Consider the following 27,625-nt stretch of genomic DNA (forward strand, 5'->3'; position numbering starts at 1 on the left):
CCGCCCGGCCGGCCGCGCCCCTTCCTCTGGGCGCCCCCCCCCCCCCGGGGGCTGCGCTCGCCCCCCGCCCGCCCCGCCCCCTCCGCCCGCCGCGCCGCCTCCCGTTCCCCCCGCCCGCCGCAGCCGGCGAGGGGCGCGGCTGGGCGGCGGGGCGGCCGCGGGGAGCTCCGGGTTTCCGGGCGGGGGCGGAGGGGGCGCCCGCAGGGGAGGGGGCGCGGCGGGCGCGGTCCCGCCCCTGCGCGGCGCTCGGCGCCCCCCCCCCCGACCCCTCCCTCCGGCTGGCGCGCGCGGCTGCAGCCTGGGCTGGGCGCTCGCAGCGCGTCCCGCGGCCGGTTCCGCGCTCCCCGCTCCGCGCTCCCCGCTCGGCGCCCCGCGCTCCCCGCCGCCCGCTCCCCGCCGCCCGCTCCCCGCGGCCGGGCATGTAGCAGCGGCCGGCGCCGCGGCGGAATATGGGCGGGAACCACTCCCACAAGCCCCCCGTGTTCGACGAGAATGAGGAAGGTAAGAGGCGAGGGGCGCATCCCTCGGTGCCCCTTCGCGGCGTGGGGTTTTGGGGGGGGGGTGTGTGCTCGTCCCGGGGGCCGCTGCCTCCCCCTCCTCCCCTCCCCCCCTCCCCCGGGGCCCGCGCGGACGGGGTGTGCAGCCGGGCTTGGGGAGCCGAAGGAGGAGCTGGACGCGGGTCCCGGGGGTGCTCGGCTCCAGCTTCCCAAGCCCAGGTCTCGATCAGAGCCTGAGGCAGAAGGAGGCGGCCTGGGTGTGTGTGTGTGTGTGTGTGTGTGTGTGTCCACGACGCGTTTGGTCCCTGCGCCGGCAGGTTCCACGCTGCTTCCCTCCCTCGCCCAGGACAGCCTAGGGAAACTTTTCTTGCTTAAACTCCGTGATTCCAAAGAAGGCGTCTCGCTCGCGGCAGCCTCCCTGGCGGGGTTGGGGTGGGGGGCGCTGGTAGAGGTTGTCCAGTCTTATCTCAACTCCAGGGCTGGGCTTCCTTGTGGCGCGGGGCCGGAGGGCTCCGGATTGGAGCCGGCAGAACGCCTGTTTCCAGTGCTGTGTGGCCGTGGGCAAGTTGCTTAACCTCTCTGAAACCTTTGTTTCCTCGCCTGTGAGATGAGAGTGATGTTACCACCTACCACCGTAGGATAGGGGATTGTTTGAAGCTCAGCCAGTGGTCATCCGTGTGCAAAGTGCCTTAGAAATATAATCAGCACAGTAGGGTTGGCGAGCTGTTAACTCTGCCTTTAAAACCCTGTGATGGTTTTCTCCAGGCTTCTCCGTGCCCCAGAAAAGAGCTAGGATGTACAGAGCACATACTATGTGCCAGGCACTGCCCTAGGCTTTTCTGTGGGTTCTCACAGTTTTCACAGCAACCGTATGAGGTAGGTACTTTTGTTGTTCCATTTTGCTCTTGTAGAAAGGGATGTGGTCGGGTTCCTAAGGAGCGGAGCTGGCTTGGGGGGGTGGATAGTCTGCCCTGGAGACAAGTGGTCATCGACACCCAGGCATAGGCTTGTGGGCACAGATCGCGGTTTCTAGAATGGCCAAGGCTATGTGGGTGGTAGTCACATGCTGGTCCAGATAGCCCCTCTCAAAAGGATACGTGAAGACAGTTAACATGAGTTAAGCAGGTCAGGCCTGTTTGGTCCTTTTCTGAAGGAATTCCTAGCCTAGCGGCACTGAATGATCCATGACCATCCGTGGTGATAAGGGCAGGGAGTGGGGCTGGTGTAGGCACTTGGGCACCCAAGGACACCTGAGGCCTTCCCGGTTCTGTAGTCTGGGCACAGGCAGGCCAGGCATGGACAGAGCAGAGGTAGGCAGGGAGGTGGCGGAGGCCCTTGGGTGTCCCAGGAAGAGTCTGGACACCATGCAGCTGAACCTACGCCCCAGCCAAGTTCACACTGACCCTGAACTTCTCCATGGAAGTCAAAGCATTCTTGACACTGAAAGTGATTTTGACACTGTAGGAGTACTCTGCTGTGGGGCAGCCTGCTTGGGGTGGCTGTGGGACAGGCCTGTCCCCTTTTCGGAGCACTTTTGTCCTTCGAGATTATATTCGGGGCTGCTCACATCTGGGAAGACATATACTCATTGACAGGTGGAGAGCATGACTGGCGTCAGAAACCTTATATTTGCAACAAGTCAAAGCTCTCCCATCTGTTTTGGTGAAGGGATCTATATTCGTCTGCCCAGGCTGCCATCACAAAATACCACCGATGCTTAAACAACAGAATTTGTTGGTGCTGGTGGCTTCAGTAACAGAAATTTGTTTTCTCGCTGTCCTAGAGGCCGGAAGTCCAAGATCAAGGTGCTGTCAGGGTTGGTTTCTGGTGAGAGCTCTCCCTGGCTTGCAGATAGATGGCTACCTTCTCCCTGTGGCCTCGCATGGCCTTTCCTCCGTGTGCTTGAGGAGCTAGAGAGAGATCTCTGGTGTCTCCTTCTCTTCTTTTAAGAATGGCAGTCCTATCAGATCAGGGCTCCGCCTTTATGACCTCACTTAACCTCAGTTATCTCCTTAAAGGTCCTGTTTCCAAAGGTAGTCACACTTGGAGGTTAGAACTTGAACATGAAGTTTGGAAAGGACAACAAATGAGCCCGTACCAGGAGCCTTTCATGAAAGCCATGAACTTCCTACATAGAAGAAAGCGCAAACTTAACACATCAGCTCCAATTATAGGGGTTCGTGGTTCTGGCCTGGATCGAAGCTTGTACTTTAAGGCTGTACTTTAGGGTTCTTAGCATGTTTCTGTCTTTTTTTTTTTTTTTTTTTGCCTCCCTTATATTGACGTCTGTGTCTGTCCTTTATCCCAGAAAATGTGCTGTATAATATTGATTGGCAGAATAGTTCTATCTGGTGTAACCAACCTTTTGATTTTCCTGCTGTTGTCATTCCTCGTTCCAGAAGCGGATTGGGCCCAAGGTCGACTGCCTGTTTCAGGGCTTGTTGAAATACAAGGTTAGGACTCTCCTGGTTTTGCCAGCTTCCAGCCCAGTGAAACATTAACTTGTTAGATTTTGCCAATGTATGCCTCAATTATTTTCCTGTGCAAATAAAGCACTGGTATTTGCCACCGTTTGAGTCAAATTATCCTGGAGGCATTTACTGACCATCTTTTCTGCACCCACCCCTATGACGGGCACCAGGAATATGAAGAAAATGAAGGCAAAATCCTAACCCTCTGGGAGCTTCTAGGGCAAATAAATGGCCAGGACGATGCAGGGAGCTCAGAGAGCTATGGTATCTTAGAAGAGAGTCTTTAACCCTGGGGCAAAGGGGAGAGGCAAAGAAGACTTTCTCCTGTTGAGTCTTGTGAAAATGGTAGGTGTTACCAGTAAGGGTGGGTTGGTGGAGCAGGGAAGGGTGTGTTAGAAGGCTGGAACAGGATGTGCTAAGGCAGAAGGTGAAGAGTAAGCATGGCTCAATGGGGAGGTTGTGGGGCGTGGCTAGTACTCCTGCCGTGTGGCCTGTGAGGCTGGGAGGCACAGGAGATATGAACCCCGAGTGCTGGACCAGCTTTAAAGGGCCAAGTGGCCATCGGCTCGGGCTTGATCATTTAAGCATCTGCAGTCACTGAAGAATTTTTTTTTTTTAATTTTTTTTTTCAACGTTTATTTTATTTTTGGGACAGAGAGAGACAGAGCATGAACGGGGGAGGGGCAGAGAGAGAGGGAGACACAGAATCGGAAACAGGCTCCAGGCTCTGAGCCATCAGCCCAGAGCCTGACGCGGGGCTCGAACTCACAGACCACGAGATCGTGACCTGGCTGAAGTCGGATGCTTAACCGACTGCGCCACCCAGGCGCCCCTGGAGTCACTGAAGAATTTTAAGCAGGGAGCGACATGGTTCAGTGAATGTGCACGCTGTCCCAAACCAGAGCTGGTGGGTGTTTGACGACAGTAACACCTACCCAGGCGAAGCAAGTCTGGTTTGTAAGTAATTTAATGCTACCCCCTGGCTGAAGCTTTGCCATTGCATAATTGTCCCACGGCTCGCTACATTCTGATGGCAAAAGTTTAACTCGCATCTAGGTAATATTAATGACTGTGACTTACTAATGCCTTGCACGGACTACCTTTTGTACCGAATTGAGAATCCTCACCAACTCGGCCCGGGAGGTCTCAGAATCTGCATTTTACTAGAGAGGTAAGTGAGGACCTCAGGAAAATCCCCTGGCCTGTGTGTGTGGGGGGGAGCTGGGACTCACACCCAGGTCTATTTACTTCTAGAGTCCGGCACTTGACCGCGTTCCCTGTGCCGCCTGGAGGCCCAGGGGAAACTTCGCTCTCCCAGATACATACGACCACGAGGAATGAGTCCAGCACTCAGATCAGGCTTTGCGACGGGGCTCTTTGTACAGACGTTGATAGGAAGATAGTAGCAGTATATTCTGACGGTACTTGCTTGTTTACAGTAATCATCTCACGTATCATCTTTGCAAAAAGCATTTGTTGGGCAGTTACGTCACAATACAAATTCTGGGAATGGAAACAAAATCCTCCCCCGTTCCAAATTCATATAAAAATTGCATTGAAGTTGTTTCTCCCCCCTCACTATCCTTATCCACATCTAGACGTTTTTATATAGGAGTGTATCTGCCGCAGAGACCGGGATTTCTGCATTTTCTCCTAGCCTTGTGTTTAAAGAAGCCTAAATCGCAACAGTGTCCTCAAATCGATATTTTAATGGGCTGTGATATCCCACCAAATGGAACTATTATAATTTACTTACGTATTTTCTTTTTGTTAGACAGTGAGGCTACTTTCATTTTTCCATCTTTATAACCTAGTTCTTGAACATTTTGCACATTTTTTCCTTCTTTTAAATGAGTTTCTTAAAATAAAGCATAAGGGGAGAGATTATGGGATCAAAGGGACTGAATACTTTTTGGAACTCCAGAAACGTCAATTATGTTTCCGAAGGGTTTTTGTCAACGTGCTATAAATTTATGGCCGGCATTCACATTTGCGGGGTATCGATTTAGCAACCTCATAGCCAGCTCTGGGCATTCTCATTTTAGAATGTCATAAATTAGAAGGTCATTTAAGACTAAGCGTTACTTTGGGGCACCTGGGTGGCTCAGTCGGTTAAATGTCCAACTTCAGCTCAGGTCATGATCTCGCGGTCCGTGGGTTCAAGCCCCGCGTAGGACTCTGTGCTGACGGCTCAGAGCCTGAACCCTGCTTCAGATTCTTGTCTCTCTCTGTCTCTGCCCCTCCCCCACTCACACTCTCTCAAAAATGAATCAGTGTAAAAAAAAACAATTAAAAATAATAAGTGTTATTTCTATATTATTGGGTCAGGTAATTTCACATGCAGCTTAGAACATGAACACATCTTGGTCTAACTAAATACACAGCAAAAGTTGCTCTTTCTTCTGGAAATATTCAGACACCTGAGGCAATTAAATAATCACCCTCTAGAGTTACAGTCATGCTTTAGCTGGAGACACTCTTTTGAACCTGGGGTGTCTCAGTCACGTGTGATTCATCAAGTATCTGATGCCTGTGCTGCGGGGTTCACTCGTGAGTTTGCCCCAACTTTCTTAGTACTTTAGGCCAACTCCTTCACGTTATAGCTTGGTTTCCATACTTGTAACAACGGTGGCTTGGGTATGAGGTGGAAACCAAAAAGATTCCGAGAAAGTTCAGCATTGCATGCAGTGAACTTTGCTCTTCTAATTAGAGTCTCTATAAGGGTGGAGGCTAGACAGATGCCATGTAAGGGATGTGGGTTTAGGGGCTCCGTGTTCATACCTGTATCCAGCAGGTGCATATTTAATGCAGGAGTCTAGGATGTAAACCTTAGACTTGAAGGTTTTTAAGATCTGGACAATCATCTCGATAAAGTCAGACGTATGTATGCCAACGATCGTATTTCATTGCTTCTAAGGCATTCGTGTTTCCACGTTTTCAGTCTCTGAAATTGGGGGTGCAGTTTGGCTAACGTGGTATTTGTGATGGAGCGCTAAAGTTTTTTTTTTAACTTTTATTTATTTTTGAGAGAGAAAAACAGAGTGCGAGTGGGGGAAGGGCAGAGAGAGGGAGACACAGAATCCGAAGCAGGGCTCCAGGTTCTCTTGAGCTGTCAGCCCAGAGCCCAGTGCGGGCCTTGAACCTACGAACTGTGGGATCATGACCTGAGCCAAAGCTGGACGCTTAACCGACTGAGCCAGCCAGGTGCCCCTGTGACGTGGCTTTCTTATGTGCATGGGGTCACAGCTGTTCACACTAGTGTGGTACATAATAGGGCTAACCGAGCTTTTTCAAGTGACTGGAAAGAGTCACATCGTAGATGAATTGGCCGCACTTCCTTCTTGGTGGCATATAAAACCATGTGTACGTTGAACGTGGATGGTACCTGAGATCGGGTGGAATGTGGCACGGTAGACGAGCCTCCTTCCAAGGTAGTAAATGACAGAAAACCAACACGAGGTCCTTTGACGGGAATGGATCAGCTCTGGTCACTTGTCACCACCTCCATCACCAGCATCTGGTCCAAGCCTCGGGCTGGCCTATTACAAGAGCCTCCCTCACTGGTCTCCTTGCTTTCGCTCCTGCCCCCCTGAACATCACCTCAGTGCAGCACCAGAGTGGTCCCGTAAAAGTGGGCGTGGGGCACATTGGACCCCGCTCAGCCCCCTCTCCTGCCGCAGCAGCAAGGAGAAGCAGGAGGTCTTACAGAAGCCCATCAGGCCCGGCCTCTCTGACCCCATCTCCCTCCTTTCTCCAGCCCACTTGCCTCCCTGCCGCCCCTCGGACGCACGGGCGGCCTCCTGTCTCTATTCTGTCTTCACACAAATGTCACCTCCCAGTAAGGCTGTCACTGACCACCCTGCTTACGATGGCACTCCCAACCCACCCTCCTGGCCTTGCCTTGCTTTACAGCAATTTGTCATCATCTGCCGTACGGTTTAGTTTACTTACTTCCTTAGGTATAGTCTGTCTTCCTCCGTGCGGTCACAAGCCCCCTGAAGGTAGGGACGTGATGGGATTTATTCACTGCTGTGTGCCCAGGACCTAAAAGGGCATCTGATTCACAGCAGGTGCTCAATACATTCTTGAAGGATGGATGAATGAAGGTGTGCATCTCATGGCGGAACCAGGTGCTCAGTGGATGTCGTCAGGGCTCTAGATCCTTGGATTCTCTGCTCTCTTCTGCATGGCTTTGGGCCGGCTCTCATCATGGGGGCCCTACCACCTCTGGGCTCGGAGCCTCACGGAAGAGGGAGCATCTCTTTTCACAGCTGTTGCAGAACAAAATCCCAGGGTTCATTCTGACCTGTTGTGGTTAAGTCCTGAGCATTCTGGAACGAATCACTGTGACCGGGGAGAATGAGACTCCACGTGGCCAGACTGGGTTACATGTCCGACCTCAGGGCAGCTGTTGGTAGCACTTGGGGCATCTGGGTTACGAAAGTGTGTGAAGGATTTTCCCAAGCATTGCCGGCTATCAGCAGCAGCAGAAGGGCAGCTGGACGAGGGGCAGGCAGGTGAAATGGCCAGAAGCACCTGTTATTAGCGTGTTCTTTGTTTTGTTTTGTTTTTTTAATTTTTTTTAACATTTATTTATTTTTGAGACAGGGAGAGACAGAGCATGAACAGGGGAGGGGCAGAGAGAGAGGGAGACACAGAATCGGAAGCAGGCTCCAGGCTCCGAGCTGTCAGCACAGAGCCCGACGCGGGGCTCGAACTCACGGACTGCGAGATCATGACCTGACCCGAAGTCGGACGCCTAACCGACTGAGCCACCCAGGTGCCCCTAGCGTGTTCTTTGAAACAGGTGTGGGACCCTCTGGCTCATCTCACTTCGTCGTCTGTCTGATCCCATGAGACCTTCCGACGAGCAGCAAGCACTTCTTTTTCCCCTTTGTGCCTGCAAGGCTGAGGACAGGGCCAGTGAAGGCGCATAACAGCTATTTGTTGAGTGAAAGGTGGAAGGTACAGAGGGAGGGGAGATGGCTTCCCCACAACGTGCGCCGGAGTGAAGAGGGTGTTAAGACGGAGACAGGGTTTCTGGTGAGTCTTGAGGGAAGGGTTTAAATGCCTTGAGAGAAAAAGGATCTGTATTTTAGGAGGATCAAACAGCATAAGCTAGCACTGAGCTTAGGCATTTTCCTGAGAGAATTGGGAGGAACAAAATATTCTTAGCAGTGCTCAGTTGTCTAAAATCTGGGCTCGGAACAATCGCAGATGGAAATGGAGAAAATGTTCCAAGAAGGAGCAGCGAGGCTAGAGGATCGCGACACCCTGGAGGAGTATTCTCGTACAGAGAGCAACGGGGCGTCCTCTCCCTTGCGGCGTATCTGGGAGTTCCTCGGGACCGAGCCCTTGGACCTCTTCCTTAGCCCCTTGTCCTGTCTCCCTGCTGATGTCGCCTGCATGCCTCGTATCAGTCACCCCGTATCATTCCAGGTACAGTCAGGAGTTTTCAGAAAGGAAAAATGTACTACAAAGGATGGCCATCTAGTAAAAAGGCTAACTACGAGAAGCAGTCAGAGAGGACTCTGGGAGTCCAGAAGTAGCAAGTTCAGCAGGACGGCTGCTCCCTGCGGGGCTGAGGGTGAGGGAACGGGGAAGGGACTGGAATCCCAGAAGCCTTGTCTGGACAGGCTGTGTTTCCATCTTTGGAGAGGGCCCGGGGGCCAGAGGAACGGGCAGCCTACTGGGGGGCAGAGGACCTTTGCGGAGGGTGCAGCTCATCCTTGAGGGCCACCGAGGGGAGGGCCGCCAGGCCCCCTGCACGCTGGCCTGCCAGTTGCCAGGTGTGGACAGTGGCTGCAACAAGCAAGGAAGCCCCGCCCCCTGTTCCAGTCTGGCAGTGCCTCTCGTGCGCCCTCTGTTGGCGGTTCCTGGCGCGAAGCACCGCCCCCGCGTCACAAAGCAGTGGATTTGGAGCCGAGAGACAGTACATTAATAACGGGTATGCATTTCTTTTTTTTAACGGTAACTCAGTAATTTATTTCCTTCATTCATATTTCTCCTCTGGGCTCCAAGTCTGTGTTTCTATGTAATCCCACTTGGATGTCTCGAAAGAATTAATGCCTTAGATTCAAAATAGCCTCAGTCGAACTCACGTGCTTCCGGAGTTTCCCGGCTTACCGTGTAGCGTTATTATCTAGCCGGTTGCAGAGGCCAAAATATCTTGGCTCGTCCTTGACTCTTCCACCCGCCTTATCCCCCCCGCACGTGCAGTTAGGCACCTGGCCGTGTCGATTTTACCTCCCGAATATCTCCCAAATCTGCCCCATCTTTCCAGCTGCACCCCTGCCACCTCCCACTCAGACATCGCCCCTCATCGGGCCCCCATGCCGCCTCCTAACCTACCTCTTGCCTTTCAGCACATCTTCTACCAGCTTCCATGACCTAGAGCTGCGACTTCCGGTCCCAGCTATGACGGTCAGCCCTCTTTAGTGGCTTCCACTGCTCTCACGGTCCAGACTCAGACTGTAATGTGGTCTCCGAGGCCCTGTGGGGGCCCGAACCTGCGTACCTCTCCCGTCGCCTCGTGCGCGTGCGTTCTCCCTCACTGCAGGAGTTAAATCGCTCCGCACCCTTAAAGGTCTTAGCCCCAAACCTGGCACGTGGTTACTTTGTTTTTTTAATTTTTATTTCTTACGTGAAACTCATCGTCAGATTGGTTTCCATACGACACCCCGTGCTTACCCCAACAGGTGCCCCCCTCAACGCCCATCACCCACTTTGCCCTCCCCTCCACCTCCCATCAGCCCTCAGTTTATTCTCAGTATTTTAAGAGTCTCTTATGGTTTGCCTGCTTCCCTCTCTGCAAGGTTTTTTTTTTTTCCCCCTTTCCCCCTCCCCCCTGGTCTTCTGTTAAGTTTCTCAGGACCGTGCAGATTGCTACTTTTCTTCTGCCTGTAGGCAATGCTGTTGTTTACACTCCTGGGCCAGAGGGCATCCTTTCAGCCTCTGATAAGTTTCACTGCCACTCCTGCCCCAGGGCCTTACCACGTGCTGTTGTCTCTGCCTGAAATGCTCCCCCAGCCCACCCCCACCCCCTTGGCTCGGTGATCTTCCACTCAGTCCTTCTTCAAGGTTCCTTATCTGATTTCCCACACAGGGGGGTCACAACCCCCCTCAAATTACCGCATGCTCCTTTGTGGCATTTGCCACGGTTGTAATTCTACTTTTATTCCTGTGAATACTTCACTAGTGTCTGTCCCCCCCCCCCCCCCCCCCCCCCCCGTGGGACCGGAGTCTCCATGAGCACAGGGCCCGTGGCTCTTGTAGTGTCTGGTCCAGGTCCCACCGCTTTACGAAAGGTCTGTCCTCAGAGCTGCTTGTCCCTGAGCGGTTTTTAGAAAACACAAAGAGAAATCAACTGTTGTAACTTAGGAAAGGCAACAGGTTCCCTCCTGGCATGTGAAGAACAACGCTGCAAGAGAGGGTTGGTTGGCTCCGTTTCATCCCTGGGGATGTTGTGGTTTGGAGAGGTTAACCCGGTGCCTTATGTGCTAACATAAGGGCTTGGTCTCACTTCATTCTGTGTCACTGGAAAGCTGTTCCCTCATACCAGGCTTCCCCCAACTCGATCATTTGCATCCCACTCGTGGAATTATTTAATTTTTTTAACGTTGATTTATTTTTGAGAGCGAGAGAGAGACAGAGTGCGAGTGGGGGTGGGCAGAGAGAGAGACGCACAGAATCCTGAACAGGCTCCAGGCCCCAAGCTGCTGGCACTGAGCTACCAGCACAGGTGGAGACTCGGGGCTCCAACCCACGGACTGTGAGATCGTGACCGGAGCCGAAGTCCGACGCTTAACCGACGGAGCCACCCGGGCGCCCCAGCTGGGGAATTATTTTTTATCATGGCCGTATCGAGCTGTACCGTCAGTGTGGAGCCCGACACTGTGGGGGCTCGAACCCACGAACCGTGAGATCATGACCCGAGCTGAAACCCAAGAGTCGGATGCCTAACGGCTGAGCCACCGAGGCGCCCCATGCTGTCTTCTATCTTGACTGGTTTTACTTTAACAGAACCTTTTGCGCAGGAACTTTATATTTCTAGCGTACATTGCAAACGGATTAAGACTTCTATAAATAGGAAGCAAGATAGAGTAGTGGATATAAAAGTGATGCTCAGAGTAGCAAGACACGCGTACCTTTTGTAGATCCTTAGCTTGTGACTTGCTCGCTGGAATTTAAAAAAGTTTTTTAAAATTCTTATTTATTTTTGAAGGGGGAGAGAGAGAGAGAGAGAGAGAGAGAGAGAGAGAGACAGAGTGTGAGCGGGGGAGGGGCAGAGAGAGCGGGAGACACAGAATCCGAAGCAGGCTCCATCCAGGCCCCGAGCTGTCAGCACGGAGCCCGACGCGGGGCTCGAACTCGTGGACCGAGAGATCCTGACCTGAGCTGAAGTCGGATGCTTAACCCACTGAGCCACCCAGGCGCCCCTCTGCGGATTTTTCTAATGGATTTTTAGCGGACCGATTTTCAGCGGTGCCGGACGGCAGCTCTGTGGAGGCAGGGCCTGCCCGGCTCAGGTGCTGGCAGGTTCGTGGGAAGGTTACGTCAGGCCCCCGAGGACAGATGAGCACCACAGTCTGGCCGTCAGGCTGAAGCTCCAGCCTGATGCTCTCTCTCTCCGTCCGTTCTCCTCCCCTCTAGAGTCATGCCCCAGCTTCCAGCCCAGCGCAGAGATGGGGCGTGGGCCTCTGGGCTTGTGTGTGCGTTTCTGGGATACACCAGGCCCCCTGCGTGGCTCCATCGTGGAGTCTTCCAGCAGGGACGCCCCTGGCCTAGCATGGTGGTTACGAGCACAGACCCAGGGTCAGCCTCCTTGGAGCCCCGAGCGGCGCTGCTACCTACGGGCTGGGTGACCTTGGGTACGTTTCTTTTCCTCCCGGTCGGTTTCGTCGTCTATCAGATGGGGATTAAATGAGCCTTGCTCCATAAATTGTTTTGAAGGGTAAATGAGTTACTCCGCGTGAAATGCGTACGACGTCGTCTGGCAGATAATAAGTGCCACATAAAATTTACTAAAGAAGGTTACACTCCGTGACCGAGGAAGGTCACTCACTACCCAGAGGTTAAAAAGCAGGGATCGGGGGGCACTCGGGTTGAGACCCCGAGTTTCCTGGGTATCGTCTGTGTGACTGCGGGCCGGCGACTTCACCTCTCTAAGCCTCGGTTTCCTCCTCTCGAGAATGGGGCTGCAACGTGGGGTTGCCATGGGAATGGCGTGAGGTGATGTCAGCACCGGGCAGTGTAAGAGAGGACGAGTCTGCGGAGGGAAGTCAGGTGAGAGCTGCTGCTTCCTGAGCCCGAAGGAGGCGGTGACTTCATCCCTGCTGTCAGGCCCCTGCTTCTCATTTCCATTCTCCTAGGAAACAGCCCATTCCGACAGCCTCTGCCCTCAAAGCTCCCTTGCCCGAGTCCTTATTACGTCTGTCAGGAAGGGCCAGGCCTGTTTTCAGAAGCCCGACTCTGGCAAATCGTGTGGAACAGCGACCGCAGACCAGGCCCCTCTTGCTGGCGGTCAGGGCCACTGACGTGGGTCAGGCCGCCTTTCAAGTCTTCTGTTGGTTCAATCCCTACAGAGGGCTTGGGGGCTGGAGTGGGCTTTTAGGGGGATTAGACCTTGGGCCCCTGCCTGGTAGAAAACGTCCATCCTCTTAGGCGTTTGAGGGGAAAGAAGAAAAGATTTCCGGAGGCCTTAGTGGTGTGGACTGAATGGAGGCCCGCAAAATGAGTAAACTGAAGCCCCCACTACCTCAGAACGTGACCTTATTTGGACGCAGAGATGCGATTGAGTTAAGACGAGGCCTTTAGGGGCGCCTGGGTGGCTCCGTCGGTTGAGCGTCCGACTCTTGGTTTCGGTTCAGGTTATGATCTCGTGGTTTGTGAGTTCGAGCCCCGGGTCGGGCTCTGCGCCGAGAGCGTGGAGCCTGCTTGGGATTCTCTCTCTTTCCCTCTCTGTCTGCCCCTCTCGCACGCTCTCTTTCTCTCTCAAAATAAATAAACTTTAAAAAAAGAGAGAGAGAGAGAGATGAGGCCATTAGTGCGGCCCCTAATACAGCAGCATTGGTGTTCTTATAAAAGGGGGATATTGGGGCACACAGGCAGACACGCACACGAGGTTAGAAAGCCATGTGAACTGAAGGCAGAAGTTGGCATGTTGGGTAACGTACGTACCAGCCCAAGGGGCATGGAAAATTGCAGGCCGTCTCCCGGAAACTAGGAGAGAGGCAGGGATGCGATGCTCCCTCACAGCCCCGGAAGAAATGGCACCTCGATTGTGATCTTGCAGCCTCTGGAACTGGGAGGGAATACACTTCTGTTGTTTCGAGCCCCCTCAGTCTGGGGTGTTTTGTTATGGGGGCCCTGGGAAACAAATACACCTAGTTTTACCATTACATAGTAACTTCAATGTGTCATTTCAGATAAGGCCCCAAACCACGTCTGGGAAGCGTTTCCAGAAAAGCCAATTCTGAGACCAGTCCTGAGGGAGGGACAGGTAACTGTGGGAAGGAAGGAAACCACCGGGACCGCTGTGCTGGGAGAGGCCCTTCCAAGGCAGACAGGCAGCAGGTGCAGAGGCAAAGTGGGCAGAGAGAACTGGGTGTTCGGTACCCCAGAGGTCATGGGGAGCAGTGTGAGGGGTAGGGGGCCGTGGCCTGAGAGATAGAGCTGGAGACTACGGCCCGCGCCAGGCGTTTAAGAGCCTAGAATGTGTCTTAGCTCCAGCTGCAACAACAAACACCCCACACTTGGAACAACAGACATTTGTTTCTTACAGCTCTGGAAGCAGGGAGTCCAAGATCAAGGTGTTGGTGAGAGTTCTCTTCTGGGTTGCAGACAGCTGTCTTCCCCGTGTGTCTTCACTCGGTGGAGAGGGAGGGAGAGCCTGTCCCTTCCTTTTCTAAGGGCCCTGATCCCATCCTCGGGGCCCCATGTTCATGACCTCATCTAATCCTGATTATCTCCCGAAAGCCCCACCTACAAATACCGCCCCATTGAGGGTCAGGATTCCCATATATGAATTTTGGGGGACACAATACGCACAGATCCATAACACTGAGGAATGTGACTTCTGTTCTTAGTCGGGAGGGCCGACTACCTAATTTGTGGGACTCAGTGTGGAAGAAAAGGGTGGGGGGTCCCTTGTACAAGAACCACAACGTCGCCATTGAAGGTACAAAAATCTGAAGCTTTTTCCTTTCTGTCATGGCCTCTCTTTCTCTCAGTTTATTGTGATGTGTTAAAAAAAGATTTTTTTTAATGTTTATTTTTGAGAGAGAGAGAGAGAGAGAGCGCACGCGAGTCGGGGAGGAGCAGAGAGAGAGGGAGTCAGAGAATCCAAAGCAGGCTCCAGGCTCTGAGCTGTCAGCACAGAGCCTCACTCGGGGCTCCAACTTGTGAACCACCAGATCATGACCTGAGCCAAAGCCGGACGCTTAACCGACGGAGCCACCCAGGCGCCCCGTGGTGATGTTTTTAATCTGCTATTTAATAACTTTCTAGGCAAGCAGTATTTACAATTTTAAATGGTCACGGAAAGAATATTGTGCAAGGCGGGTTTTATTTTTATTTATTTTTTTTTTAAATTTTTTTTTTTCAACATTTATTTATTTTTGGGACAGAGAGAGACAGAGCATGAACGGGGGAGGGGCAGAGAGAGAGGGAGACACAGAATCGGAAACAGGCTCCAGGCTCCGAGCCATCAGCCCAGAGCCCGACGCGGGGCTCGAACTCACGGACCGCGAGATCGTGACCTGGCTGAAGTCGGACGCTTAACCGACTGCGCCACCCAGGCGCCCCCAAGGCGGGTTTTAAATGCAAATACGCACTTAGCCCATGGGTGGAACTGTGAACATTGCACAGTTCACGTTTCAAAGCACGTGCGTGCATCTGTGTTTCGTTCTTAGAACGGTGGAAACACTATGCAACATGAGCTCAACAGTTTCGATCTCACTCCTGGCTGTGTCCACGCGTGTTGGCCCTCTCTGCCTTCAGCCTAGGAGCACGGAAGGAGAGAGAGAAGAAGGAACCTTGGTTGTCCCCTCTTCCTTTCCTTTTGGGTCTTCATCTCAGTGTCCGTGGTTGGCTCACGCGTGGACGTAACGCGGGGAAGAGGGTATGAGCGCGTTCCTTAGTGGCTCATGCTCCTCAGAACTGCTTCCTTTCTGCCTGTGAAGCAAGGTAGTTCTGGTTGGAACAGAATGCGTGGTCTCAGGGCCGTGAGTGCCCCTCACTACTCAGGTGTAGACCACACACATCTACCTGGGTCCTGCTGAACCTGCACACATTGTGGTTCCGTCCACGGAATTCTGTGCCCGTGTGGCATTACAGGTGCTTGGTGTGCGTGGGAGCGGGGGCGGAGTGGGGGGGTGGGTCCACATTGGGCGCGTAACCTCTGCTCACGCGCATGAGCGTGAGGGTCATAAATGCTTGCGTGAGTGTCGATGGTGAACTTGAATCACTGCGTATTGATGTACATGCTAACAGAAGTACAGCTAAAGATGCTTTACAGATCTTCTAGCCCCGTCGCCCCGTGGAAAGTGCCAGTGAGCTCCTGCTTCCAGGTGATGTAGCTGATCAAAGTTAACAAAATCGTGGCACAGCTGAATTTCCTGCGGTTCACTTAAGTGGTCTGAGATATTGATGAATTCCATTTAAAATGTAATTATTTTTAAGCACACTTTTTAAACAAAATCGAAAAGTCGCTGCATGCCATGTTTAATAAGTTCCAACACAGTTTCTTAACCCTCCTCTCTAGAGTATAATTACTCCATCAATCTTCCCGGAGAATCAAAGGGAGCTTAACAGGAACACACCTCTCATGCGTTAAACCAGAATTGTGCTTGCTTTGGATTTGCATTTGAAAGTGATTTGCATTGGCATTTATTTCTTCCCGAAAATAACAAATGTTTCTGTTCTTCCCTAGGTATCATGGTCTTAAACTGAGATCGTAAATCTTTCAGAGCTGCTATTTGCCAATCCCTTTAATTTCTGTGGGGTGGTGGGTGGGGAGGGAAAGAAAACTATGATTTAGGATTATTTTTCTTTCTGAGCCAGCGAATAAGATACAAGAGTACAACCCCCTCATCCTCCCCCCCCCCCCCGCCCCCAGGCTCAGGCTCTGTCTTGCAGACTTAAATTTTCAATTGCCAACCCAACCCAAGGGTTTTACGGGGTTGTCTAGTAGGACCCGTACCCTGAGTGCTTCTCAGTTGAGCTCTTGCTTCCTTGCCTGATCCCCAAATCCTCCTCTTCCCGACTTCTCTACTTCAGCAAATGGTACTTCCATTCTTCCAGTTGCTCAGGCCAAACCTTTGGAGTCGTTCTTGACTTACACCTGCTCATCCTTGACTTTTCTCTTGTTGGCACATTACACCTGCCTGACCCATAGTCCTGTTCTGTGCCCACCATTTCAACACCAAGCCACTGAGAAATCTAGAGCAGGAACCCACCAAGACTCAGGTCTGTCATTTGTCTGAGGCTCCCGCTCCCAGTTCTGTTTTTCTCAGTCTTTTGGAATTTATTGAGACATACTTTGATGAACTTGCCATGTGTTCTTGAATACGTGTCCTGTAGTGCTTGCTGCCGTGCTCTGGAAGTGTCGCTTAGGGACGTTCACATCTCTTGTATCTTTAATGAGTTGTTGCTTTATAGGAGTGTCAACATCTCTAGATATGATGGTGAATTTTTCTATTCTCCATAGTTTTGTCAGTACATATGACTTTTGAAGTATGTTAATGGTTAGATGCACATTGAGGATTATTTTGGTTTGATGAACGGATGCATTCTGTCTTAAAGTACTGCTTGCTTTGACTTCTATGTGGTTGCGATTAATATAATCAGACCAACTTTCTAGTGCTCAGTGTGTGTGTCATAAATCTTTTTCCATCCTCTCATTTTTAATTTTCTGTATCTTTGAATGTAAGCATCAATTTAAACAGCTTCTAGTTGAATCTTCCTTTTGTTTTCTCTGAAAAACTATGCCTTTTACTTGGAGTATTTAGTTTGCTTACGTTTAATGCAATTTTTGGTGAGGTTGGGTATAATTCTGTCACCTTGTTATTTATTTGTTCCCCCTGTTTTTTGCTCTTTTTTCCCCTTTTATATTGTTCATCTAGTATTTTAATATTGTACTCTATTTTGACTCTTGGCTTTTTAGCTAACCCTTTTTATATTGCTTTAAGTAGTTGCTGTAAGGATTACACTATGTATTCTTAACTTATCATGGCCTGATTTGAATTAACATTATATAACTTCATATATAACGTTAGAATCTTAAAACAATTTGATTCCATCTTCCGATTTTTGTCCTGTTTTTATCATATGTTTTTATTTCTGCATATAATATAAAAACCATGGTACCTGGTTATTATTTCTCTTTATGTATCAGTTGTCTTTAAGAACAGAAAAAACGTTTTGTGTTTGCCTACATGTGTACTGTTTCCAGTGTTCTTGGTTAGAACCAATCATGTAGATTCAGAGTTTTACCTTATATCGTTTCCTTTCTGCTTGAAAAATTACATTTACCCCTCTGGTAATTCAGGTCTGCTAATAACAAATCATTTTCACTTTTATTTAACTAAAATACCTCTATTTCACCTTCATTTTTGAGAGGTATTTTCATTAGATACGTAATTCTGAGTGGACATTTTTGTAGCACTTTAAGGCATCGTTCTATTATTTTCTTGATTCTTGTTTCTGATGAAGAGTCAGACATCATTCAAATCCCCATTACTCTGTATGTGATTTGTCTTTTTATCTCTGGTTGCTTTGAGTATTTTTCTTTATTTTTGATTTTCTAGTTTGCCAGCGATGTGCCAAGATATACTTTTCCTTGCATTTATTCTGCTTAGGGTTCACAGAGCCTCTTGCATTGTGGATTGATGTTTTAAATCAAATTTGGAAAACTTTTGCCCGGTATTTTTTCTGTTTTTCTCTTTCTATTTTCTAGCACTCATATAACATGCATATCATGCCACTTGATAGCATTCCACAGATTGTCCGGGAATCTGTTCTGTTTTTTTCCTATGTGTGTATTAAATATGTTTTCTCACTTTGTTTTGCTTTGGATAGTTTTTTATTGGTGTGTCTTCAAGTTCACAGACTCTTCCTTCTGCATTATCCAGTCTACTCTTCCAGTTAAATGAATTTTGAAAATTAAGATACTGTATTTTTCAGTTCTAGGATCCTCATTTGCTTTCCCAGATTTCCCATCTCTCTCCTGAAATTCCTCATGTGTGTGTTCACCACATTCATTTTTTTTCCTTACAAATTCTTTAACTGTTCTGCCAATTCCAACATTTTATTTGTGTGTGTCCACGTCTATGGGCATTGTTTTTTAGACCATGGGATACATTCTCTTGTTTCTTTATGTACCTAGTAATTTTCTTTATGTGCTAGGCATTGTAGATGGTACATTGTAGAAGATGATACATGTAAGACACTAAACTTATCTCAGGCACAATAAATAGGAGCTAGCATTATTATTTTAATATGTTTTGTGAGGGCGCCTGGGTGGCGCAGTCGGTTAAGCGTCCGACTTCAGCCAGGTCACGATCTTGCGGTCCGTGAGTTCGAGCCCCGCGTCGGGCTCTGGGCTGATGGCTCCGAGCCTGGAGCCTGTTTCCGATTCTGTGTCTCCCTCTCTCTCTGCCCCTCCCCCGTTCATGCTCTGTCTCTCTCTGTCCCAAAAATAAATAAATGTTGAAAAAAAAAATTTAAAAAAAAAATTAAAAAAAAAATGTTTTGTGAATACTACACCATTTTATTCAATGAACTTTTTATTTCAGATGCTGTATTTTTCATTTCTAGAATCTTTGGTGGGATACTTTCTTCCCATGAAGAATATGAGTTTTGTTACATCACTACAATAAATTGCTGACCATTTATTTTGATCTTTAGAGTTTTGATTTCAGGCTGTGTTAGGATGGGTGTCTTTTGGTTTCATTTTTCATTCTGGAGTATAGCCTTGGCTTCTGGGACTCGGTACTCACTCTTCCTGGACCTCTCTGGAACTCCAAAATTTGTGTCCTCACCTCTGGGAAGCTTCTGGAATTTTTGTTCCACTCTTTCAGTTTTCCACCTGTTGTTTCACCGGGCTCCTTGGAGTCTCACTCCTGCCCATGTTGAGAGTCATCCAAGGACTCCAGGCAAGATGTGTAGGTACATTGTGGGGCATTGCAATTAATTGTGTTGTCTCATTTCTTGAATATAAATTCCAGGTGTGATGATTGAAGTAAAGAGCTTGAATGTCTTTGGAACTTTATAACTCGTAAGACGTTGGCATTCCAGAGCATTTGCCCTAAGTTTTGTTGCTGGTAGCACAGCACAAGCATAGCAGTTCCACCAGAATTTCTCTCCAAAAAGTGTCAGCATTGTTAAATTTGTTTTCTCAATTTAGTAGATTTGATACGGGACTTGAGAGTTTCATGAAAGTCCATGGTATTGATGCCTGAGAAGAATGAACCCCTTTTTCATGTCTTTATTTACTATTTATAAGTTCTTTGTGAAAATTGCCTTTTTATGTGTTTGTCCATTTTTTTCCTGTGGTATTTTTGAATGAAAGATACATCCAAATAGGCTCTTAATTCACGTAAGTTACTATTTTTTGTCCAATTTTATTTTCTCCTCCTTTTAGGATTAGATTATCATGGGATACATTGAAAGCTAACCCAGTTCTGTTCTGGTGCATTATTTTAATTCTTTTTACAGTTAATACGTGCTCATTATGGAAACATTAAAAACTTTAGAAAAGTTGAAAAAAATGGTCAGCAATCTTTATTTTGATGGGTTTCCCGGTGTTTTCTTCCTGAGCACAGGGTCCCCTGTCCTCCACCCTCAGACTGAAATAGCCATTTTTCTTCCACTTTTCACTTAACAATGTGTCATAAACATTTTTCTCATCTTTTGACAAATATTTACTACTGCATCGCTACCTGGCACGGTGCACGATTCCATGCAGCTACAAGTTTGCTTAATGTTACCAGTTTTTATGGTGTAACATACCAACCCATCATTCAAATGCATACAGCAATAAGCCTTCGGAATTCTTGCTCGTATTTCTGAAGCCAAGGCTGGAGACGCGGGAGCAATATGGGCCAAGGCCTCATGGCAATGGCACAAGGGTAAGAGGTCAAGCTCAAGGGTACAAGTGCTTCATACTTCTGCTTGTGTAGGACACCTGTTACTGTCTGCTAGCTGAAGCCAGTCACATGACCAAGCGAACCCAAAGTCAAGGGGTGAGGGTACATTCTGCTAACCATGAAACCAACGCATCCGCATCCACGTGTCTGTCTAATGCGACTGTGGGGGAGTGAGAAATTGAGACAAATAATCCAACTTACAACAGTAAGAGATAAATGTTACCTTTCAACCAGTGTATATTATCCTGTCATGTGGATATACTGTAATTTTCTTACGTTGTCTCTTATTTGTGGGTCTTTAGGGGTTTTTTGGGGACTGGGTTTTTTTTTTCTTATTGACTAGTAAATGAAATTTACTTGCATATTCACGAGGCTGATCCGAACTGACATAAGCTGCATTCGGCATCTACCCCTAATGCTGTGGGACAACGTGCTAGAAAAATGTTGAATTTTAAGCTGGTGAACTGTGTACACAGTCATTGCAGGTTGCAAGATGGTAATGATGCTCATCTCTGCGTGTGCAAACCTTTGCCATGGTTACAGTGGCCACAGTTAGGGGAGGAGATATTGATATCGTGGGCTTCGTGGAACTTTTTGATAATTAAGTCTGGGTCCGAAGGGAAATCTTTATGTTTTCATCATTCACACTTTTCCCGGGCAGTGATTTTTCTTTCTCGGAATCGTTACGGGAGGGCGAGGTCCCTGGGGGAAGCAGGTCAAGGGGAAGAGAGAAAGGGAGGCTTACTTGCTCAGACCTCACCGTCTCCACCGTCTGATGCTGGAGGACGCTCATATTTCTGGGCTGCGGGTCTGGACTCTGATTCTGCCTCCATACAGTTGGCATCTAGAAAACTGCGTGGTGCTCTACATAGTAGTCCCCATATAATATTCATTGAAAGAATCAGCGAGCCTCCTCGTGTTTGTTACATACACGTTTGTATTTTTTTTTAGAGAGAGCGCGAGCCTGGGCGGGGGGAGAGGGCCAGAAGGGGAGAGAGAATCTTAAGGGAATCTTAAGCAGGCTCCGCTCAGCACAGAGCACAACACAGGGCTTGATCCCGTGCTCCCCGGGATCATGGCCTGAGCCGAAATCCAGAGTCGGACGCCTAACCCACCGGGCCACCCCGGCGCCCCTAGTATTTGCTATATTTAGTGTGGTCCCCCCATGTCAGTTTACCGATGGCATGAGAACGTCACGGCTGTGAGACAGGACACCGAGTATAGGCAGAATCCCAGCGAAAGTGAGAGAATGTGTCACTGCCCTGTCTGTTTTCCTGTCCTCTTGTTAGTCCTGCCTTACTTCCCAATCTCACCCCAGCCACCAAGAGTCCTTGTGTGCCAGCTTCCCCAGCCGGCTGTGAGGGCGGACACCCCTAATCAATTATGGCACCACTCTCACCGAAGCCACATCAGCTTTGGAATCTTCCCCAAGCCATCTCCAGGTAGCTTCTCTCCAGGGACCAGAGAAGGCACTCCCTGGTCGCGAGCCTCTCCCTGGTTGATCCATCGAATAGAGCCTGCACTATGGGTGCACCTGTCAAGCTGTCTTCAAAAGACCTCCTCTCCTCTCCCTTCTGCCCATGGTTAAATGTTCAAAATTCCTCTTCCCGACCTATTTCTTCGCCGAAGGCATTGAGAAGCTTTGTACAATAACCAAAGTTTCTTGCAGGGCTTAGCAGGGAGGCTGCTTAGAAAACAGGAAATTGGGTTCTTTTCTAACGTCAGGGTGTCTTAGGGCCCTGGAGGACCCACACCATTGTAATAGTTTCAAGCCTACTTAAAAAAAGTTTTTTCATGTGTATTTACTTTTGAGACAGAGGAGGAGAGAGAGGCGTGAGCAGGGGAGGGGCAGAGAGACGGGGAGACACAGAATCGGAAGCAGGCTCCAGGCTCCTGACTGTCAGCACGGAGCCCGACGCGGGGCTCGAACCCACCAACCGCGAGCTGAAGTCGGACGCTTCACCTACTGAGCCACCCAGGCGCCCCTCAAGCCTACTTGAGAGCAGACCCTGTCGGGAGCTCCTTTTACTAAAGAAACCAAAACTATTCGAAGACACTTGTTAAATACAGTGAGGAGCACTGTGAGAGGTGGAGGTACCATTGCAGTGGGGTCTTGCAGTGGGAGAGAGATTGGACTCAACTCTGAATGTATCGCGGGCAAGCGGGAAGTGACAGCCAAGGAGCAGGGTGGGGGTCAGGGGACAGAAAATTACTGAGCGGAACCGTGCAGGCTGAGCGGGGGGGAGTCTCACTAAACCAGGCTAACAGGACTCTTGCTGAAGGCAGGCCAAGGGGGTCAGACGTGCCCTGGAGGATGCTGGCAAGTGAGGAACCCCGTCAGGTACTGAGGGCGATCAGACTTGTGGAGGGTGGGGGATTCTAGCTAAAATTGGACGCTGCAGACGTGAACGTGACAGCTCAAAAGTCAAGCCTCGGTGAAAAGTTCAGAGGCGCCTGGGAGTTTGGCGAAGGAGAGAACCTTTGTCCAGTAGGATGCCTGTTAAGTAAGGAGAACTCAACAAATGGTAACTAGAACTGTAAATACATCTCTCATGTTATTTAAGGGGAAGTCCAGAAGGATGTGGCCCACGATACAGTGACATCATTGAGATCCTGGCTCCTTCCGTCCTCCCCCCCCACCCCGCACTCCCAGCTCTTGGCTCCTTTTCACAGTCTCGTCTCTCAAGGTCTCAGGACGGTGGCTGAAGTGTATCCCCACATGACCTATCCCCAAATGGCAGTGTCTAAAGCAGAAGAGAGCGAAGGAGGAAACGGGGCTTTTTCTCCTCTGGCCTCTTATTAGGGAGGACAACCCATCCCAGAAGCTACCCGCACATTTCCCTTTGTAGCTCGTTGGTCATAAGCAGGCCACATGTCCATACTCTGGACCAGTCACTGGCCCAAATGCCATATTGGTCCTGGATCAACAAAGATTCACTCCCCAGGGCTGGCTCACGAAACTGGAACTTTCTTCCAGGAGGGAGATTGAATGGCCTTAGAAAAGGCAAACTATTACGTCTGGCACGGTCTAAAAAAATATACTGTACCTGCCATGATGTGAAAAGTGGAGGCTAACAATTTAACTGAGTCAAACGTAAGGCCACATTACTGTGAACTTTTCCATTAGCTATGTAGTGGGAAGTTCTGGGGGTCCAAATTCTGGGGTGGGGGATCCCCTGGTCTGTGTCTTTCCAAGCTCCAGATTCTGTTTGCCCCCCCCCCCACCCCCACCCCTGGTGGCTTTTGTTTGCTCCGGATGAAATATCAGCCGGGACACTTCCTGTTGTCAGAGTGAGCGCCAACACTGGGGGTGTCGGGAGGCACTTTCCACCTCCCAGTCCCAAGTCAGGGACACCAGCATTCCCTGCCTGGCCTCAGTCTCCCCTCCAGGTCCCCCTGCCACCCAGTTCTCCCAGGAGGTCAGGCTCTCTCTGCCTTCGAGATGAGGGCCAGCACAAGGAAGGAAGCTGTAGTGGAGACGGTATGACCATAGTTTAGTGTGCTTTGTTTTATCTCACAGCAACTTCTGAGATTAGAATGGCTCTCTCTGGGGGCGGGGCTCCGTTGGTGAAGCATCCGACTCTTGATTTCAGCTCAGGTCATAATCTCGCGGTTTGCGAGACTGAGCCCCTCGTCTGGCTCTGCTCTGAAAGCACAGAACCTGCTTGGGATTCTCTCTCCCTCTCTGCCCCTCGCCTGCTTGCACGCTCTCTCTCCCCCTCTCCCTCTCTCTCCGAATAAATAAGCTTAAAATGAAAAACTATCTCTGTTAACAATGAAATGTTTTTCCTTCGTGAAGTTAAAATAATGAAGAGACTGCAGTTAGAAGGAAAAAACATTCTCATCACCCAGAGACAACTGCTATGCCGTAGTAATTTTTTGCCAAACTTCTTTTTTAACTGGTCTTTTAAATAATGTTTTTTACACTGTGGCCGTACTGTATTACTTTTTATGCTGCCGTTTTCTTTCAAAACTATGCTTTAAGCTCTTTATACAAACTTTTAATGGCTTCACAATATTTTATCGTGTGGCTGGGCACAAAAATGTGTTTCACCACATCTCTATTGTTGGACATTTGGGCTCTTTCCAGTTTTTTATTTTTAGAAATAATAATGTATACACCGGGTACCTAAATCTTTGCATTTTTTTTTTTTACAGTTTTCTTAGAATAGATTACTTAAAGGAAAATTAGCAAGGTGGAATTCATGAACATTGCTAAGAGTCTTAATTTTTATTCCCAAACTATTTTTCAGAAAATTTAAGCCGGTGGCTTGTTTATCACATCTTAGCCAGCAAAGAAAATTATAGTATTTTACATCTTTGCTAATTAAAAGGGCAAAAATTCAATCTCCGTGTTTTAAATGGAATTCTCTTGCTCAGTGAACTAGAATATTTTTACACACGGTTGTTGGCTGTGCATCTAAAATTGCAATTTTGATCTTCACCCCTAAACAGCCCCTGTCTGCAGTTCAGGGCTACCCCCACTCTTCTAGATGCTTCGGCCAAAATGTTGCTGTGATCCTTGGCATTTCTGTTTTCTGTCCCAGACCTGAGCCCTCACCAGTCTGCTGTCCCGTCCCCTCCGCTGCCACCTGGCCCAGGCGGCTCACCTCTTCTCTCAATCACGACAGCTCCTGCGGTCAGGCCTCAGCACGGCAGCCACAGTCATCCCGTTAAACTGCAACTCCAGCGCACAGAGCCCTCTGTGGCTCCCCATTGCAGTCAGTGACAAAGTCAGAGGTTCGAATCCTGCAAGACCCTTCATGAATCAGACGACCTGCCACCCCTCAGACATCATTGTCTGCTACTCTCCCATCATTGTCTTTTTGGCGCTTGAGTATACCAAGGCCATGCCTACCTCAGGGTCTTTGCTTTTACTGTCTCCTTCTGCAACATTTGCTTTCTTGTATTTAAACAATCCAGCACAGCCTCAGGACCTTTGTACCTGCTGCTCTGTCTGCCTAACATGCTTTTTCCCCAGATACCTGCATGAGTTGGTTTCCTTGCTTCCTTTAGGCCTTTTCTGAAATGTCATTTTCTCAGTGAGACTTTCCTGGCCTTCTTTTTTAAACTTCCCATTCCTCCTGACACTGGCCTCACCCTTATCACTAACTGGTATATGATTTACTTATTTATGTTAATTGTTGTTGGCATTCCCACCAAAACTAATTTACAGTAAGGTAGGGATTTTTTTCTTTCCGATACGCCCCTGGATCCCAAGGATCTAGTGGCTGGGAATTTACTAGCAGCGCTAAGTATTTGAGTGAATGCATGTGAATTTCGTCTCCAGTGCATTGTCTACTCAGATCTTTTGCATTTGTTTGTTTGGGGTCCCCTTTAAAATTTTTTTCTATCATAAAATTAATACATGTTCATGATAAAAAAAATTGGGAATAGTCCAAAATTCACCGGGGGAAAAAATTACTGCTGTGATCCTAACTTTGAGAGAAAACCAGTGTTAATTTTTTTTTGGTATTTTTATTGAATTTATTTTTTTAACTTACATCCAAGTTAGTTAGCATATAGTGCAATTTTTACTTTATTTCCTGGGAAGATTTTTTTTTCTATGCATAACTATTTACAATTTTTTTTAATGTTTATTTATTTTTGAGAGAGAGAGAGAGAGAGAGAGAGAGAGAGAGAGAGAAATAGAGCATGAGCAAGGGAGGGGTAGAGAGGGAGGGAGACACAGAATCCGAAGCAGGCTTCAGGCTCCGAGCTGCCAGCCCAGAGTCAGACGTGGGGCTCAAACTCACAAACCATGAGACCGTGACCTGACTTGAAGTTGGACGCCCGACGAACTGAGCCACCCAGGCGCCCCTCATTTTGCCACTTTGAAGGCATCCCTTGGAGAGTTCAGGAGACGACTAAAATTCGGCTTCAAGTAATAGTTCTCTTTCAAAACATGTTTAGAAATCTGTATTCTGGGGCGCCTGGGTGGCTCAGTCGGTTAAGCATCTGACTCTTGATTTCCTCTCAGGCCATGATCTCATGGTTTATGAGATCGAGCCCTGCGTGGGGCTCTGCAGGGACAGCGCGGAGCCTGCTTGGGATCCTCTCTCTCTGCTCCTCCCCCGCTCGCTCGTGCATTCTCTCTCAAAACCAAACTTTAAAAGGTCTGTATTCTGTTTGCTTCAAGTGCTTTTTTGAAAAAAAAAAAAATGTTTATTTTTAGAGAGAGGCGGTGCGAGCTGGGGGAGGGACAGAGAGAGAGGAGAGAGAGAGAGAATCCCAAGCAGACTCCATGCTGTCAGCGTGCAGCCGGACGTGGGGCTCAGTCCCACAGACCATGAGACGATAACACGACTGAGCCCAAATGCAGAGCCGGACCCTTAAGTGACGGAGCCACCCAGGTGCCTCTTGTGCTTTTCGAGATGTTTTCATTTCTCTTTGGGGAGTTTGTCAAAGAGAGGCCACTTGGTGTTGTGGGAAGTAACAGGCCCCGGACCGAGATGTGCTTTTGGCGTGGACTTTGCCACTTGTCACCTAGAGACCTCGGGCCCGTCCCTCAACGTCTGCATCTCATCTCGTGCCTTAGTCACTTGTGCGTTAATTCTGTCCGCTTTGTGGTGAGAGCGAGATGAGATAACCAATGAGTGACCAAGAAGGACAGATGGCACGTTCTCGACAAGCAGACACGAGCACCTCCACTTTAGTTTAGACAGGTAAGGACGAGACTTAGCCCACGTCCGGAAATGATAATTGGAACAGTGTTTATTCAGCGTGTATTTAAATAGCGAGAGGAGGGGCTGGCATCCCTTTGCGTCCCTGGATGTTGAGACCTTCCGTTCTCTTACCTGGTTTGTTGAAGTTTTGTGTGTCCATTTCTCCAAAAGACTATACTTTTCAGTAATAGACGCCCCCCCCCAACCTCTGCTCTTAAATCCTTGTGGTTTTGTGGGGTGTGTCATATATCAGTGGATTCTTTAAATATTTTCATGAATCTCTCACTGGGCTGCATTTGTCCTTTCTTCCTTTCACTGTGGCTGAAGACGTGGCCGCCACCTGTCACTTAGCTGGCATTATTGCGTGTGCTTTACGTTGTACCCGCTGCCTGGACCAACCCTTTGTGTCATTCTTAGAGGCTTGTCACAGCATTATGTAAAGCAGTGCAAGATGGGTAACACCCTAAAGAGTCAACGTTCGTGGAAGGATTCTGTAAATTAAGATACTTGCCGGTAATAAAATATTTAGAAGGCATGCAAAAAAGATATTTATGAAGACTTTTAATGGTATGGACAATAACTATAATAATGACAATTATATTCGTGGCAAGATTCCCAGGATGAAATGAAAATAAGATACATAAAATGCTAGGGAAACCTATGCTGACAAAAATTGCACCTGAGTAGACGGAATTAAGATTTTTATTTTCTATTCCTTTACCTATTTTTATTTTCTTTCTAAATTTCCCTGTGTTAACAGATTATTTTCTTGGAAAAAATAACGTGCAAGAAATTGAAGAAAGCCCGTCTTTTTCAGATGGACTCAGTTCACTTAGTTCTTCTCC

At 49.0% G+C, this 27,625-nt stretch overlaps 1 protein-coding gene across 4 annotated transcripts in view; it reads left to right on the plus strand.

The window, feature by feature from the left end:
* Window positions 1-342: 342 nt before the first annotated feature.
* STK32B (serine/threonine kinase 32B) overlaps window positions 343-27,625 on the plus strand; it is a 397,698-nt gene continuing 370,415 nt past the window's right edge. Inside the window, exon 1 of one of the 4 annotated variants that reach the window (XM_043572988.1) lies at window positions 343-501. In XM_043572988.1, coding sequence (XP_043428923.1) covers window positions 450-501 — 52 coding nt within the window. In that variant the 5' untranslated portion in view covers window positions 343-449. Of the gene's footprint in view, window positions 502-3,865; window positions 4,140-8,798; window positions 8,916-27,625 lie in introns of those variants that run through there. The other 3 variants (XM_043572987.1, XM_043572989.1, XM_043572991.1) reach the window with 3 other exon arrangements.

The sequence above is a fragment of the Prionailurus bengalensis genome, chromosome B1 (genome assembly GCF_016509475.1).
Source record: "Prionailurus bengalensis isolate Pbe53 chromosome B1, Fcat_Pben_1.1_paternal_pri, whole genome shotgun sequence".
In the NCBI taxonomy this organism is placed as follows: domain Eukaryota; kingdom Metazoa; phylum Chordata; class Mammalia; order Carnivora; family Felidae; genus Prionailurus; species Prionailurus bengalensis.